The sequence below is a fragment of the Saccopteryx leptura genome, chromosome 6 (assembly GCF_036850995.1).
Source record: "Saccopteryx leptura isolate mSacLep1 chromosome 6, mSacLep1_pri_phased_curated, whole genome shotgun sequence".
In the NCBI taxonomy this organism is placed as follows: domain Eukaryota; kingdom Metazoa; phylum Chordata; class Mammalia; order Chiroptera; family Emballonuridae; genus Saccopteryx; species Saccopteryx leptura.
The window spans coordinates 125,716,311-125,734,100 of record NC_089508.1 but is presented as its reverse complement, the minus strand read 5'-3'; the positions used below and the strand labels follow the sequence as shown (position 1 = coordinate 125,734,100).

General features: G+C 48.3%; 2 protein-coding genes across 18 annotated transcripts in view; both read left to right on the top strand.

Moving 5' to 3' along the window:
- The window catches only part of CELF6 (CUGBP Elav-like family member 6), a 34,751-nt gene extending 32,580 nt beyond the window's left edge, over positions 1-2,171 (top strand). For 5 of the 6 annotated variants that reach the window (XM_066388117.1, XM_066388120.1, XM_066388118.1 and 2 more), the window contains one exon: positions 611-2,170. The gene's annotated coding sequence lies outside the window, so the exon portion shown is untranslated. Of the gene's footprint in view, positions 1-610 lie in introns of all 6 variants that reach the window. The other variant, XM_066388116.1, reaches the window with a different exon arrangement.
- An 11,077-nt stretch (positions 2,172-13,248) lies between these two features.
- Positions 13,249-17,790, top strand: part of PARP6 (poly(ADP-ribose) polymerase family member 6) — a 33,377-nt gene continuing 28,835 nt past the window's right edge. For 5 of the 12 annotated variants that reach the window (XR_010752003.1, XM_066388100.1, XM_066388111.1 and 2 more), the window contains exons 1-3: positions 13,249-13,389; positions 14,541-14,799; positions 17,070-17,267. Coding sequence is in view for 11 of the 12 variants with exons in the window: in XM_066388100.1 (XP_066244197.1) it covers positions 17,265-17,267 (3 nt within the window). In the remaining variant the exon portion in view is untranslated. The other 7 variants (XM_066388102.1, XM_066388103.1, XM_066388101.1 and 4 more) reach the window with 7 other exon arrangements.

Genomic DNA, 17,790 nt, shown 5'->3' with positions numbered 1-17,790 from the left:
CACCAAGCTCCAACCAGTGATTTCTACTCCAGAGATAACCACAGGGGCCATGGGAGCAGAAGACTTGTGTTCAGGGAGGGCAGGGGAACGAGACTAGAAAAGTAGGCCAGCTTGTGAGGGGTCTCAAAGGCCATGAGTGTGGACTTCACACAGAAGATGGCAGAGAACCATAAAGGAGGAACACAGTGCAAGTGCTGGGACAGTGGCAGTTAATGTAATGCTGAGGAGGGAAGCAAATGCTCTGGAGGAGCAGGCTTGTGGTCCAGTGAGGTGATGGGGAGGACGGGATGGCCACTGTGAGGTTTCTGGTTCTCAGACAGGGCCAGCTGTCTGAGACTTAGAGACTTGCTATCTCAGAAGGCTCCAGGGCCCTGCCTCACCCCAGGAAGCCCTGTGGGGTGGATGCTGGGTTGGGGTCTTTGGCCTAGGACCCAGGGTCTGGCTTCAGTGGGTCAGGCTGATACCTTGGCCCTGCTGGGGCCCGGTTCCCTGAAAGAGAGGCCCAAGTGCTCACTGAAGATGGTAGCTGACGGGGCTAGCTGCTTTCCTTACCTTGCCCTCCAGACTGATTTTTGCTTCCCAAACCCTTACCAATTAATACCAACAACAGATACTGAGAAGTGAGAAGAAAGGAGAGGAAAAGCACAGAAGCACTTAAGCAGCCCTCTTTGAAGGAGCAGCCGCAAGCGGAGGTAGATTGGACTCGAGGCCGCCCCTGGGGCTCAAGCCACTTTAAGGACTGTCTTCACCAAGTGGGTTGCTCTGTGCCTGTGGTGCTGGGACAGCTGTCGGGGGACCAGCAGAGGGCCGCGGGTTCCAAGGGCTTCCTACGAGGGAAGCCCAGATTTACTTCTTTCAAAATCATATCATTCCTTAGAGTTTAGGGACCAAAGGACTATTGCTTTTTTAAGAATATATATATATAAATTAAAACAAAGAAAAAACACATAAGAGAAACACGAAAGACAGTATAGAGTCTCATGAAAGCTGCCTTTAACTACCCCTAGGAGACAGGGTCAAGGAGACCTTCAACAGCCCCAACCTAGCTGGAGGGGGGCTGGGAAAGGATTGTTCTGTGTCTCATATTCTCAACCATCTCCCTCCCCCCACCCGCACCTTTTTAAAAATAATTAAGGACTTGAGGTCTAGGTTCAGATGCAGGTAACAAGAGAGTTATGAAAGCAGTAAGCCCCCAATCCCCAAACACAGAGAGAGCATTGCTGAAGAGGTGTCAGGACAGTCTCCGGCCAGCCCCAGCTGTGGCCACCCAGAGAGGCCCCCACCAGCAAGAGGGGAACCTGCCTTTCTTTCCCCTGGAACCACTGCTTTCCTGGCAAGAAGAAACGGAGTTTTGGCCCCTCTAGCCTTCCTCTTCCCCTTCCAGAGAGACAGAGGACCTGTCTTTGGCTGAGCCGAGACACCTCCTGTTTCTCGTGCCTTGAGCCAACCCCAGGGTCCCCTTGCTCCAGGCCACCTTCTGTCTCTGAGTCTCAGTTTGCCCACCTGTAAAGTAGATGCAGGATAATTGTAGAGGGCGATGACAACAGACTTGGAAGGTTTGCTTCTGTATATACTGCCATTGAGAAAGGGATCATTTTCAATATGTAGAAGCTTCAGAATTTAGAGGTTTTCTCCTTACCTAGGACCTGGGAGAGAAGTAGATGTTTTGCCAAAATACTTCTTCATTCCCTTAAAAAGTACACCTTTCCTATGCAAGAGTGTTTCACGTGCTTATCCAAGGTGCTTCTAGATGGTGAGCAGTGTTCAGCTTAGAAGTGGTGTGTGCTCTGTCTGTCCATCTGTGTCTGTCTGTCGTGTTCAGTGGGTGCCATATTAAGCTGACCAGTGGTGGTGCTTCCTGCTTGCTTCTGTGAGATGGGCGAGACCACAGCTTAGAAAACCACTCTCACCTTGACTTTGTCCGCCTCTCCCGGGCCTGCAGGGCTCTGCGCATACTTTTCCGGGAGGGTCCCTTCCTCCCCACCCCACATAGATGTGGACCAAACTGGTCTGTGTGGCGGGCATTCTGATCCCTGCTTGTTGCTGAGGCTGGAGGCCTCTGGTCTAATAACACATCAGACAGGAAAGGATGTGGGGGTGGGGTCAAAGGATTCCTCCTTCATAACAGTTTCTAAGAAAACTTGTTCCTACCTGTGCCTCTGTCTTTGACTCGTTCTTGGAGGGAATGGGATGAAAAATAGATCTGGTAATCATATTACCAGGTAAGGCGCGGTGTACATCAACTAATAATTCTCAGATGAGAGAGGGATGAGTGTCGAGGGCCTTTGTATGTCAGCACTATGTTGACACCCAGACTGACCACCTTGGACACCGATGGAGATAGCTGGCACCTGCACATTCAAACACATGTCTACAGAGAAGTAGAGAGCCTCCCTTGTACTTGGTGCTAAGCACTGTTTTGAGTACTCTGGAAGAAAGACAGAACGATAATGCAGTTCTAATGGAGGGCCACATGGGGTCTGTGATGGCAAGAAGAAGAGTACCTAATTCAGACTTGATTGGATATCAGAAAAGGTTTCCTGAAGGAAATGAAAGGAGACGAGGGATCTTTTAGGAGGAACTGGGATATTTGGTCAAAGATAGACAGCTGCATCATTTTGATAATTCATTTTTATGACCAAGACATAATAATGGTGACCATTTACTCAGTGCCTATTCTGTGGCTGACAATGGCACCAGGACCCTTTTCCCATACCTAACTCTACCCTGAACCTTAACCCATCACCAAGTCATGTCAAGACACTTGAACCAAAATGGCATTGAAATGCTTTGCTTCATAGTTAGGGACTGGCAGACAGTGTGCCAGTGCAGCAGGGTCTGGATCAAGGGTCAGCAAACTACGGCCTGTGGGCCAATCTGGCCTGCAGCCTCTTTTTGTATGGCATACAAACTAAGAATGGTTTCTACACTGTTAAAGGATTGTAAAAATAAAACAAAAAAGAATATGAGACAGAGACCACATATGGCCTGCAAATCCTAAAATATTTATCTGATCCTTCAGATAAAAAATTTGCTGGCCCCTATAAGGTCACAGAAGACTTATATAATGTCTAATGAGTTTGAACAACATGGTGTTTGTTTCTCTGTTGTCTGTGTATCTAACAATCTGAACCCTTTCAGCTGCAAGTGTCAACAACCCAACTCAAACATGTTTAAGCCAATAGGAAATTAATTGGATTATGTAATCGGAAAATCAGTATCTACCTTCAAGCATGACTGAATCTAGGTGTTCAAATGATGATGTCTCCATCTCTTGGCCTCACAGTTCCAGCTCTAAAGTCCTAGGGAGAACTTCGGCTAGAATAAGCATGTGCCCCCCTCTAGGGTGGCAGAGTAGGCCACCATAATTGGCAACTTCTCCAGGACTGTGTGGAGGGGAGAAATGGGTCCCCACAGGAAGGGAAGATGGGCAGAGAAGCCGTACGCATCTACTATACTCCATTTCTTTATTGCTCAGCATCTACCTATATATTTTTTTGACAAACATACAATTTCAAAGTGTACCTGTATACCCATACAATGACCTTAGGCCCAACAACAATAACAAAAAACACTCACTTCCCAATGTACGACAAAACAGAATCATATCCAGTAGCTTTATAGAAAACTCAGTCCAGGGTCCCTTTGTAATGTGCAATTCTTCATCAGGTCTGCGTATAACTTCCTGTGATTTTGCAATCCACAGCTAAAAGATCAATTTAGCTACCCCTATATAACCAATAGGAAATAGTGGAGGGAAAAAGGATAACCAGTTTTTAAAAGGAAACATACACCTTCCATTTGGAATGGGGAGCAGAGAAAACAATGGTCACTAATCTATAGCATATAGGGAACATCCTGTGGACAGTGGAGTAAGTGTCTTGGTTCAACAAAATTGTTTTGGGTCCTTTTCAATGGAAAATAGGTTTTTTATATATTTTCCTTATGGACATCCCTGAGAGGATGCCTCTTCTGGAATTGAGTCACCCTTCCCTTTGAACATGATTTTGGGCCCAAAGATTCCCAGATCCCTGTTCGCCAGGTGTGAGGATTTTCTGGTGATACAATTCCTTTCAAACCAATTGGTTTGATTCCTGGGATCTCTGTGAGCCAATAACCATCATCAAGAATCTTCTTGAATCCTTGTCCTTGAGGCTGAATCTGGCTCTTGGGATTTCTTTTTCTTGGCAACAGGTCACACTTTGACCATTTTCTTCTCCCTTAACTTCATGACTTCCATAATGGCCTGCCTGACAATGTCAATCTTTTTTTTTTTTTTCAGGGACAGAGAGTCAGAGAGAGGGATAGATAGGGACAGACAGACGAACGGAGAGAGATGAGAAGCATCAATCGTCAGTTTTTCATTGTGACACCTTATTTGTTCATTGATTGCTTTCTCATATGTGCCTTGTCTGTGGGCCTTCAGCAGACTGAGTAACCCCTTGCTTGAGCCAGCAACCTTGGGTCCAAGCTGGTGAGCTTTGCTCAAACCAGATGAGCCCGCACTCAAGCTGGCAACCTCGGGGTCTCGAACCTGGGTCTTCCGCATCCCAGTCCGACGCTCTATCCACTGTGCACCACCGTCTGGTCAGGCAATAAGTCAATCTTAATCTGCCCAATATCCCCAGAAACAAATGACCTATCCATCTAGTTACCTGTTCAACCTTTAGCAGGCTTATACTCCAGTGACCCCAACCAGATAGTCAAAAATCTCTGAATTGCACTGGCTCCTGAGTCTCAGCCCCAAGGAGATACTTAGGGCAGGAGTGAGGCAACCATACAAATACTCATACTGACCAACCTGCAGGTTGCTCCCCTCCTCACCCTCCAGCTATGGTCCATTATTACACTAAGACCACATCACCAAAGCACTCTTGACAGGAGTCTGTCAGTGGACACCACATTTGGGGACCCTCTAGAACTTGTATAACTTGAGGACTGTGGGCAGAGACTTTAGCCTTCAGCAGGGCCCTTGGAATTTCTCTCTGTGGGTGCTTCTTTCTTTTCTTTTTTTTTAGTGAGAGAGAGAGAAAGGAAGGTAGAAAGACGAGAAAATCCAACTCGTAGTTATGTCACTTTAGTTGTTCATCGATTGCTTCTCATATGTGCCTTGACCAGGGTGCTCAAGCCAAGCTAAGCCAGTGACCTTGGGCTTCAAGCCAGCAACCTTTAGGCTCAAGCCAGCAACCATGGGGTCATGTCAATGATCTCATGCTCAAGCCAGTGACCCTGCATCAAGCTGGCAAGCCTTCACTCAAGCTGGTGACCTCAGAGTTTTGAACCTGGGTCTTCAGTGTCCCGGTTTGATACTCTATCCACTGCGCCACTACCAATCAGGCTCTGGGTGCCTTAAATGTAGTGAGGAAAGACCTTTGGTCTGATGTGGAACTGGTGACATCCCACGATGGAAGCAGCTCTGGATCTGCTGTGTGCTCTGATCACACCTGGAGACAAGCCTGCCTCGGTGGGACAGAACATGCATGCCACACCTTACAAAACAGGGTGCTAAGGATATGGAGATCAGAGACTCTTGATCCTTTCCAGCTTTGGTTGTAATCTTTTGGCACCCATTTTCCTGACTACAGCGGCTATTTTGGGCCTCTGGACCTCCCTTCATAGCCAATATATTTGCACAATTATGTTACACAGTGCTGTGCTCTTTGGAAGAGCCAATGAAGGAGGAAATCTCATGGGCTCAGGGAGCTCAGAGCCAATGCAGGCCCCTCAGCTATCATTCCAGCCTGAGCCACATGTGGTCTGCAGAGAGGTGACCAAGTTTGTGCTGAGCTTCACTCCTTTTGTCCCCAGCCCTGGCTTCAGACATTGCTACCACAGTGTTCCCCACCCTGTAGTAGGTGTGGCTGATCAGAGCCTTTGATTGACCATCTGTAGAGGAGACTTTGAACTTGCAGGCTCTGGCATCCTGCTCTCTAGTTGTCTAAGAGCAGAGAGACCCAGAAGACAGAGCAGGCTGCAAGCCTGGGTCTGAATTCTGCCAAGAAAAGTCTTAGGTGCCCAGGAGAAAATGCAGAGACTAATGAAGAGCCTGTGAAATGAGCCTTATTTCCTCCTAGAGGACAGGCCAGAAATGACCTGACCCGGCGACCTTGGCACTGGCCCCTTACAGGAAGCCAGCAGTCTGGGCTAGATTCTCTGTTTTTGAACAGGAAAAATCAGTTGTGTCCTCAGGACCTTCTTGTTACCATTGGGACCAATGTGTGAGTGGGGACCTGTGTCTTAACCCAGAGACTCTAGAAAGCAGACTTCAAGGCAAGGATTAAAGCGCTCATATTTTGGGGGGGAGACAGAAGCCCAGGATGATGAAAGGGGAGAAGACGTGTGAGGCAAGGACAGATATGAAGAAATGTAAGACAATGCATGACTGTGTTGGCCACTGATTCATATAAGCCAGGAAGAGAGAGGTGGTCATCTGATATGATTGTTTGCTAAGCACAAGGTGTTTACAAGGAGAAACTACACCCTGGAGCAGTTCCCCAAGAAGAGAACCAAGGACTTTATCTGTCTTTTCCTCTCTTAACTCCTGTTATCCACTGGCCAAGGTGTACCCCACATAGTGCTAATTCTGATGTATCTCTGAGTTGCACCATTGCCCTCAGGGTGTCTGCTTGGAAGTCAGATCCTATGGCTTGCCATGTGGCATTTCCACCATGGCATGTGGAAGTGGAGGGACTACTCAGCATAGGTAGGGTGCTAAGGAGGCAGCCTAGGGAGTCCAAGCAGGTGCATGAGGTTTGTGACCAGTACATCCTACTGTCTCTCACAGGATTACTGTTACTGGTCAGGGTCCCTAGGCCACAGAACCCTTGGCACTGTCTGAATGCTAAATGAAATAAATATTATCAGTTTTGGGAGAATAAAGCATTCAAGGGTGGCTTGAGGAGTTGGTATTTTTTTCCTCTGGAAGTTCCCAGGCCCTAAACTCCGGTATCTCCTGCTGCCTTTGCTCTTACTCACTCTAGATGGGCGAAGAGGATGTGGCTTTTATAATCTAAGACCCATGATTATCAGACCCTTGGCAGTCTAGCTTGCTAGCCACAGGCAGAAAAGGAAACTCTAGACACAGCTGCGTATAGTTCTGTTTCTGCCAGCCTGGGATAGTGCTGGACTGTGGAACCTTACTGAAAATATTTCTCTTTTTATTTATTTATTTATTCATTTTTTAGAGAGGAGACAGAGTGAGAGAGAGAGAGAGAAAGGGAGGAGGAGCAGGAAGCATCAACTTCCATACGTGCCTTGACCAGGCAGGCCCAGGTTTTTTTTGAACCGGTGACCTCAGCATTCCAGGCCGACACTTTACCCAGTGAGCCACCACAGGTCAGGCTCTCTTTCTTTTTTAAGATTTTATTTATTGATTTTTTAGAGAGAGAGCAGAGACAGAAAATATGGGGGGGGGGGGAGCAGAAAGCATCAACTCATAGTTGCATCTGTTATGTGCCTTGACTGGGCAAACCTGGGGTTTCAAACCTGTGACCTCAACATTCCAGGTTGGTGTTTTATTGACTGTGCCACCATAGGCCAGGCTGAAAATCTTGAGAGGACATCTTCCAAGTATGTCTCTGAAATTTCCATCTATGATAGATGCATGACCCAAATCATAAAATAAAATAGATCTTGCCTGACCTGTGGTGGCACAGTGGATAAAGCATCGACCTGGAACAGTGAGGTTGCCAGTTTGAAATCGTGGGCTTGCCTGGTCAAGGCACATATGGGAGTTGATGCTTCCTGCTCCTCCCCTCCCCTCCTCCTCTTCTCTAAAATAAATAAATAAAAATCTTTAAAAAAAAAGTAGATCATTTAGCCCACTGACTTGATACCAGATAACAAAGATTCCCAACTTTTCCGCCAAGGATCACCAGGTCCCCACTGACTTCATGTCACTTCTGTTCTGACAGTTCCAGGTTCTTGGGTCTGTTGTTTGCATGTTCCTTTCCATTTCTGTATGAGGGTTGGTTTAATTCTGAGAGATAGGAACCAACATGGACCACCAGCTTAATCCAGAAGGGAACAGTGTAGTGCTATTCCTGACTTCAGATAGGGCTGAATTCAGGGCTCACACCAACATCACCATGTCTGTCTCTCCATCTCTCAGGGCTCTGCTTTATTTTGTGCATTGATCTCATTCTCTTTCCTGCCACAGATGCACTTTCTTCATGTGGCAGAGAGAACTAGATGCCAACTGCTTCTATCTCATGTACTTCTAAAACCACAGCCTCAAAGCAAGAGAGCTTTGAGGAGAAGATTATGATTGGCTTTACATGGATCACAAACCCTTGTCTAAACTAATCACTTGGTTAGGGTGGTGGCATCCCCTGCCTGGCCTTATGGGTCATGCATCCATCTCTGTGGAGTGGAAGGAGGGACAGGACAGAGGTGGCATTGTGACTGCCAGCCCCACTAAGTATGTATGGAGTGTAAAAACATGTACTGCATGGTCTGGAAAAATGTGTGATTTTGCCTGGGTGGGGTACGGGATGCCTCAAGTAGAGGCAGATCCAAAGAAACAGTGTAAGTTTTATCCTAGGGGCAGCAGGGAGCCATGGGAGGACTTCTGTAGAGGCATGACATGATCAGCTTGGGGTTTTAGAAAAATTCCCCTGCGCAGCTAAGTAGAGAATAAGTTAGAGGAATAGATCCTGGGACAAGGTCTGGTTAGGAGGCTAGAACAATGGTGTGGTGAGGAGGCGCAGGAATATAAAAGAGGCTTTGAGATGTATTAAGAGGTAAAACTTAAGATGTTTATGAGATAAATTGGTTCAGTTTAGGTGAGGGTGAGAGAAGTCTAAGATGCTTTCCTCTGAGGGCTCAGACTGAACATGTCATGGGTACTGCTTACTAAGCTAGAAACATGAAGAAATACAGACTGAGAAGGTGAGTTTGCCTCTGAGGCATATAAGTCGAGTTTTCTTAAAAGGCAACTGCTCCAAAAGGCAATGTGCAACTTGAGAGGTAAAGGATGGAGATGTCAATTTAGGAGTCCCAGGAATGTGCAGTCAGTGGTCACACAGAAAAGAAATTTGTTGAAAGGGTATTGGGTGGGTCACAGGATTTCCACTCAGGAGACAGGAGCTTAGAAAATAAGCAAGAACAACCGGAGGTCAAATCACTGGAGTAAAAGCCAAAATCAGATACCAGAACCAGCCCAGCAATAATACTGCAACTGTCATCATCCTTGGACGCTGAATGTCACTGTGACCAGTACCTACACTACTACAGCCCGTTGGACTGGGATAAAGCTGGCCCTGCTGTGGCCACTGGCCCTAGGTTGTTCTAGTGCTCCAAATCATTTACTCCAGAACCTACATTTCTGGGGGCTACTTGGCCAGGCCTAGGTCACATGCCTCTGGTCCAGTTGCCAAAAAGCTGGGAAAGCAAAAACCCAGCCTTTTTTTTTTTTTTTTTTTTTGTATTTTTCTGAAGCTGGAAACCGGGAGAGACAGTCAGACAGACTCCCGCATGCGCCCGACCGGGATCCACCCGGCACGCCCACCAGGGGCGACGCTCTGCCCACCAGGGGGCGATGCTCTGCCCCTCCGGGGCATCGCTCTGTCCCAACCAGAGCCACTCTAGCGCCTGGGGCAGAGGCCAAGGAGCCATCCCCAGCGCCCGGGCCATCTTTGCTCCAATGGAGCCTTGGCTGCAGGAGGGGAAGAGAGAGACAGAAAGGAAGGAGGGGGGGGGTGGAGAAGCAAATGGGCGCTTCTCCTATGTGCCCTGGCCGGGAATCGAACCCGGGTCCCCCGCATGCCAGGCCGATGCTCTACCGCTGAGCCAACCGGCCAGGGCCAAACCCAGCCTTTTTGATGTCAGTCATGGAAGGTGGGCCCTGCTTATCTCCAAGACCTGTAACATAGGGGATTCAGATTTTGGACATCCTCAAATTACCAAGGTCAGCTTCAGGTGGGTACCACTGAAGTCACTGGGCAGAGTGATGAGGGTAGAAATGAATGTAAACTGAACTGGTTTCTTAATTTTTTTTTTTTAAGTGATTTCCAATCCTTTTGTAATTTTTTTTTTTAAGTTTTGTTTTATTTATTTATTTATTCATTTTTTAGAGATGAGAGAGAGAGAGAGGAGAGACAGAGAGAGAGAAGGGGGGGGAGGAGCAGGAAGCATCAACTCCCATATGTGCCTTGACCAGGCAAGCCCAGGGTTTTGAACCGGCGACCTCAGCATTTCCAGGTCGACGCTTTATCCACTGCGCCACCACAGGTCAGGCTGGTTTCTTAATTTAAATAATGAATAACAAGAGTCTCTTGGGATGCTGTGAAGAAGCTACATGTGGTGTAGAAAGAACACAGCCTGCAGGAGCCAACAGAGGAGAAGGATGCAGGGACAGGTGATAATGCCAAGTGACATCACCCAAAACATCTTAAATTTCCCAGTGCATTTAGTAGTTTGGAAGTCATTCGTAACTTTGGTGAAAGTATCTTCAGTGGAGATTTTGCGGAGAGGTCAGATGGCACCAGAAGGAATAAATGGGAGGGGAGGACAAGAGAGATTAAAATTAGATTAAAAAAAAAAGTTTGGCTAGCTTGACCTGTGGTGGCGCAGTGGATAAAGCATTGATCTGGAATGCTGAGATCGCTGGTTTGAATCCCTGGGCTTGCCTGGTCAAGGCACGTATGGAAGTTGATGCTTTCTGCTCCTTCCCCCTTCTCTCTCTTTTAAAAATGAATAAATAAATCCTAAAAAAAAAAAAAAGTTTTGGCTAGCCCTACTGGTTAGAGTGTCACCCCGACAAGCCAAGGCTGCAGGTTCAATCTCCAGTCAGGGCACATGCAAGAATCAGCCAATGAATAAAAGAATGGAACAACAAGTTGATCTCTCTGTCTAAAATCAATTAATAAATTCTTTTTCAGGTTTGGCTAGTTGATCAAGTTTATATGCTGAGATCAAAGAGTAAGGGAGGATACAATGTTGAATATCCATGATGAAGGAGAGGCAGGAGAGGAGGAGAGGGAATGACATACAGAGCACAGTGAAAGGACCGACCATGGATCTGAAGGGAGCCCTCTCTACCTCTGAGGAAGAAAGGGTGGGAGAGTCCAACATTTGGAGGGTGCTGGAAATGGAGTTTCCCTCAGAGTGCTCTTTTCCTCTGTGAAGGAGAATGGGGGTGAGGGCCACCTGAGGAGACAATTTGCAGTAGCTCTGTGCTGGATACAAGTAACTTAAGCAATTTATTATAAATTAAGGTGACTCATAGACCCCAAGGTCAGACGGCCTCAGGAAGGAAGCTTCCAGAAACCAAAGAGCAGTCTCTGTTCTCTGCCTCTTCAAAGGCTGTTATGGGGCCCTTGCTGGTGAGTTACTTTAGGGAACAGAACTAACTCCTTCCCCAAGCACTCTGAATTTCTGCCCTCTGAAACTAAGACTACAAGACCTGTTATTTTATGTCCCTCACTTTCTTCAAGTACTGTAAGCAATGGGTGTAACAAACTAATGCTGAGACAGCATTGTGGCCCAGGCTAAGTTGCCAGGGAGATGGGGTGGGGCATCAAAGAGGAGAGGGAGCTGGAAGGGAGACAGACACTGAGGTTTCAATGTATTCACATGTAAAAACATCACAGGGAAAATTCTGGCTGAGGCTGACTCAGGAGGCCAGAGATGACAGGTGTTCAAATCACTCAGGGCCAAGGCCTTCCTTAAGTGTGTGTGCTGTGTCCAGCTGAAAAGAGGGAGTAAGCCCTGGCCGGACAGCTCAGTTGGTTAGAGCATCCTCCTGATATGCAAACATTGCAGGTTTTATCCCCAGTAGTCAGGGCACATACAGAAACAGATCAATGTTTCTGTCTCTCTCTCTCTCTCTATCCCTCCCTCCTTCCCCTGTCTCTCTCTCTAAAATCAATAAATAAAACATTGTTGGCCCTGGCCGGTTGGCTCAGTGGTAGAGCATTGGCCCCACATGTGGATGTCCTGGGTTTGATTCCCAGTCAAGGGACACAAGAGAAGCAACCATCTGCTTCTCCAACACCTCCCCCATCCTCTCCCCCCTTCTCCCCCCCCCCCCCCAGCCATGGCTAATTGGCTTAAGAGACTTGGCCACTGGCTCCTGGACCTTGCCTCAGGCACTAAAAATAGTTCCATTGCAATGGAGCAATGCCCCAGGTGGGCAGAACATTACCCAATGGGTAGCTTGCTAGGTGGATCCCAGCAGGGGCCCATGCCAGAGTCTCTCTGCTTCCATTGCTCTCTTAATTAAAAAAAGAAAAAAAAAAGTACAAATTGATTGTTACAGAATACAGGGATGTAAAGAACAACATAGGAAATAGAGTCAATAATATTCTAATAACTGTATAGTGTCAGAAGGGTGCGAGATTTATTGAGATGATCACTTAGTTATGTTAATATCTAATCGCTGGGGTGTACACCTGAAACTAAAATAATAAAGTACGTCAACTATAATTGGGAAAAAAAAACATTTACAGGGAATAGTGATGATATGCAGACAAGATAACCATGAGGAATTTCACGGTCCCCTGTGATCTGGCCAGCTTCCGGCCTCTTAGGGACTCTAGAAAAGAAAAGTACTTGGACCTTTCAAAGGTATGTTATCCTAGACTCACAAGGAAAATGGACAGAGCTCATTTAAAGTAAAGATTGACCTGCCATGACCTGTTTCGAGTTTATGATCTGACCATCCTGCTTGGTTCCTTTTGGTCACTGAATTTGCCAGGTCCGCCAAGTAGCCCTTGAACTTGTTCCGCCTTTTTGTTCACAATCCCGCTTTATGAATAGAGGTCAGAATGTTTCAGTACATCGCAACTGCCAGGAGAGAAAATGTATTAAACCGAAGAATTAAGAATCCCTGAGGCGTGTGACCCTACTACAACACGAGGGACCCTGGACTCAGCCCGGCCCCTCAGTCTCCATCTGCCAGGCTGTTTCCCTCCCAACGCCAGGGCTGGGCTCCCCGTTCATTCCGCCAAACCGCTGGGGGAGACACACCCCAACGCCTCTTCTGCAAGGCCCTTGCGCACCGCAGAGCCCCTCTTGCTCCTCCACGTACCCGCTCCAATTCACCGCACAGCGGCCCCCCAACGATCGCACGCCACTCCCCACCACCCACCCAAGCCGCCAGCACCACGCAGGCGCCCCGAACCTGGAGTCCGGAGCGGCGGCGCGCCCAGCGACAAGCCGCGCGGTGGTTGGCCCGGTGCGGGCCACGTGACCATAATTAGCGCCGCGTGCGCCTGCGCAGAGTTGCTCAGCGTGCCCGTGACGGAACGACTGGGCGTGGGGAAGAGCGACCTCGCCCGCCTGCCTGCCCCCGCCCCTTGCTCTGCCGCTCCACCCCCCACGGGGCGTCCCGGGGCGTCCCGGGCCGCTCGTCCTCTCAGCGGCGGCCGCGCGCGGCCCGGGGTCGCCGTGAGTACTCGGGAGGCTGGCCTGCGAAGCGCCTGCCACGGGGAGGGGCGGGGCGGCCGGGCCGCGTGAAGGGTGGGGGCCCGCCCCGCCGCTCGTGGTGCATGAAGTGAGAGGCTCGGACCCGGGGCTCCGAGGGGCCCTCCCGGGCCTTACGGGCGTCGCTGCAGGCCAGGCGGTGGGTGGCACAGGTCCGGCACAGGGCGTCCTCCTCGGGAAGCAGGTGTGGGTGTCTCCGGGGTCCCCCGAGCAGACCAGAGAAGCGCCCCCGTTGCTCCCGCAGGGGAGGCCGCGGGGCCTGTCTTGGGAGCGCGGGTGGCCGCTGTGTTTGCGGGCAGGCTCCGTCCTCGCCGCCCACGAGGCTGGCCTGCAAGAGTCGCCCTGCGCGAGTCGCCCTCCGAGGATCCTTCCCGCACTCTTTGTTCGGTGGCTCGTCTTCCGCGGGAGAAGCGGAGGAGCCTCCGTCCCCACGACCACACGGCGGAGAGTCAGACCCGCATTGTGAACGTTGAGACCCTTGCCTGGGTGCAAACCCGAGGAGCCCCTGTGAGCCGAGCTGGACCTCTGAGACCCAGACTGGGGGCTGTCCCGTTTGGCCCGTCCCTGGGCAAGTTCCTAAGCCGTGGTGTGCGCTGCCTGGGTCCACGCGGACCCGGAACCGAGCGACGTCCTTCCCTGGGTACTGGGCACAGCTCGGGGCGGGCCCAGCTGCTGTCCAGAGGGGCCTCTCTTTACCTGGTTTAGATAAGGCCAGTCTTTCTGAATTCATTTAAGAACGCTTTCGATGACTCAAAACCACATTCCATAGAAACCGGATGTAGTTAGGGGCTGTCAAATGTGGGGTAAGGCCCGGTTCCTCCGGAGGGAGTCGCTTGGCTTCCCTACATCCGGACTGTTCCGTGTGTAACACAAATAGGACATCTTGCAGGTTTATTCTTCAAAAGTGTCTGTGATTCTGGGAATGTTATGAATTCCCCACCCCCATTTTCGTAATCTTCACCTTTTACATCAGTTCTCCATTTCTTAAGAGGAGTGAGCATTAACCGTGGAAGGTGGGAGCACCTACACCGAAACAGCCTGATGTGAGAACAGCGGTAGTCTCTTCCCTGGACAGGGAGAATTCTTTCTGAACTATCTTCTTCTTGTGTCAACAGCAGAAACCAAGCAGCAGCGGCCCTTGGAGACAGGCTGAGTGTTTCTCGACTCCTACAGTGGCAAAGACTTGGAGAAAGTTGGTACTTCTGGCCTCCTCTGTCGTCGCCCTACCACCCAGCCCAAGACAGCACAGCTGGACATTAGTGCCTCTTTCCTTGTTCCTCTGTGGTAGTCATCCAGATTAGCACCTGTTTATTGTCACATCTCACAAACCCAGCCCCTACACCGTCATATTCTGGTTCTCAGCTGCTCTTGAAGGTGAATGGAGTCTTGCCTTTTAAAATCGTTTTTGTATGGTTTTGTCTATGTGTAAGTGCATTTAGGTGCTTTGTGTATTGGCCTTTTGGCTTAGGTATCCAACAGAAAGGTCATTCATTTATTCATTGACAAATACCTGTTGAGAGACTGGCAGTAGAGGCAGCGAAAACAGTCAAAATCTAAGCCACCTGAGATCTTACTTTCTGTTTGGAGATAACCACAATGAACGAACATTGTGTATGTCAGAGCGTGATAAGTGCTGTGACACAAGATGAAGCAGGGAAGGGGGATAGAGTGCTAGCATGTGTGTTGGGGAGTTGCTGTTTTATATAGGGTGGTCAAGGTGACCTTAGCAGAGAGCTGAAAGAGTGAAGGAAGGATCAAGCCATGTGGATATCTGGGTAAAAAGCTTTCCCGGAAGGGGGAACAGCAGGGACAAAGGTACTTTGATGGGAATACACTTGGTATGTTTGAAGAATAACAAGGAGGCAGTTGTGGAATCTCAGGGTGATCTTCCTGTTTGCATTTAGAATTGCTGTTTTAGGGGGAACCCCTGGAAGAGTCTAAGAGTAGTCTCTGATTTTTTTTTAAATTATTTTATTATTATTATTATTTTTTTTTTGTATTTTTCTGAAGTGAGAAGCAGGAAGACAGAGAGACAAACTCCTGCATGCACCTGACTGGGATCCACCCAGCATGCCCACTAGGGGGCGATGCTCTGTCCACCTGGGCGTTGCTCCATTGCAACCGGAGCCATTTTAGCACCTGAGGCAGAGGCCATGGAGCCGTTCTCAGTGCCCAGGCCAACTTTGCTCCAGTGAAGCCTTGGCTGTGGGAGGGGAAGAGAGATAGAAAGGAGAGGGGAAGGGTGGAGAAGCAGATGGGCGCTTCTCTTGTGTGCCCTGGCTGGGAATCAAACCTGGGACTTCCACACACTGGGCGACGCTCTACCACTGAGCCAACCAGCCAGGGCTGGTCTCTGATTTTCAAAAAATTATCTATTATGAATTTTTCCAACTGTTAAGAGTACAAGAAACTCTCATGTGCCAGTCACCCAGCTTCATTCATAATTGGCATTTTGCCATTTCTATTTCATCTGTCCCTCCTCCCTTTTTGGTGCTGGAGTAGTAGTGTTTTAAAGCAAAAAATCAGGCTATTTCACCTCTGAGAACATCACTCCCAGTTTTCTTTTGCATCCTGTTTTTGATGCGTTGGGTAGCACTGTTGGCTGGGGGACTGCTCTGCTGTTTGCCCTGCCATTGTGTCTGTGTTCCCATCCTGGGTTGAGTTGATATCTGAGGAAAAGACCACAGGCTGTTGGAACATGCAAGGAGTTAGAACAGTGGTTCTCAAATATTATGCATTAGAATAACTTGGAGGGCTTGCTAAAACACAGATTACTGGAACCCCATCTCTGGAGTTTCTCATTCAGTAGGTATCAGTAGGAGTCCTTGATTTGCATTTTTAACAACTTCCCTGGTGGTACTAATGCTGCTGGTCCACAAAACCCACTCAAAAACCACAAGTGGAAACCTAATGTTGGAAAGAATTATATTAGAGACCAATAATTCCTCTGTTCAAGGTTGGAGTTGGTGAGACTGAATATATGCAGAGCCAGGAAGGCCTAGAACAGTGGTTCTCACTTTTTTGAAAGGACTAGGAGGTTCGTGTGTTTCAGAGCAATATTGGGATCATTACTGCACTTTTATTTGGGGAGTAGGTTCCAAGATGAGTCCAGGGTATTGTTTTGGCCATAACAGCTCAGGCTGTGTTTACCAGAGGGTGTTCTGTGTTTTGAGGACTTTTTAAGTTTGTTAGCTATGATTGTCATATAAAGGCTTCTAGTGATACTGATGTTAATAAGAGATATGACTCAACTTGGAGAAGTAATTAGGAGTAAAAACTCCCAAAAGCATCTGATTCTGATGGAAGTTGATACTGTGAAGAATGTTCCCAATGCACTGAAGTGATAGAGTAGTATAAGCGTCTGGTCCTGCCACCACTTCTGGCTTCGGGGTTGATACGGCGTTATGAGCTAGAGCAGGGACTTGCTCCAATCCAAGTTCCCCGGTTTAAGAAAAAGTAGCATCTTTTGTTTTTACAGGGTCCATTATCTTTAAAAAATTATGTGTACATGCATGCAAATATGTCTCTTTATGTACAAGTGTCTGTACATATGTATAATAAAAGTGTATCCATAAACGTGTGCTTGTGTATACACCACCAGCTTTTAAGTGGTGGTGAAACCGGTTGTTGTCTACTTTCTACAGGCCAGTGACTTGTTACCACCACAACAGCAGAGCCTGCCATCCCCAGCAGATCTTCAGTCAGCCCCTGATAGCATCCCCATCCCCGTCTTCCTTTGTGGCCTCCTAAATGCCCATCTCGTTGACCTGGGTTCAGCTGGTGGTATGGAGGGGTGCTGCCTAGCACTGACCTGGGAGTGTGTGTGACCTACTGACCCAATGGTGAGGACCAACCTCTGCAACTGATCATCCATGGGGTAGATGGGTCAAAATACAAACTCATCTTTTCCTGTGTTTTCCCTCCCACCCTTTTGGAAGGTGGAGTGGCTCTTTGAAGTTAAGGAAAGGAGAAGGAGCATAGAAACAATTACTTAGTGTGTGTTTAGGTGAGTTTTCTGGGGAACGAAAGGGACAGAGAGTGAATAGACAAGAGGTTAGGTATGCTTTGGAGCTACCTTGGGTCCCTAGATGATCCTAGAAGAGGCTAGCTTATACTAGAACCTAGATATGCCTAGTAACCAACCTTGACATTGAATTCTGTGTCCCTCTCTTCTCTAGCTACCAGACCCTCAATCATATCTGACATTTAAGAAGGCCCAAATTCCCTACTGTTTTTCTTTATCCCACTAAATCATAGCTAATTCATGGATGTGACTGATTCAGGGTGAGACTCAGATGCTCCTAAAGCAGGGGTCGGGAACCTATGGCTCGGGAGCCAGATGTGGCTCTTTTGATGGCTGCATCT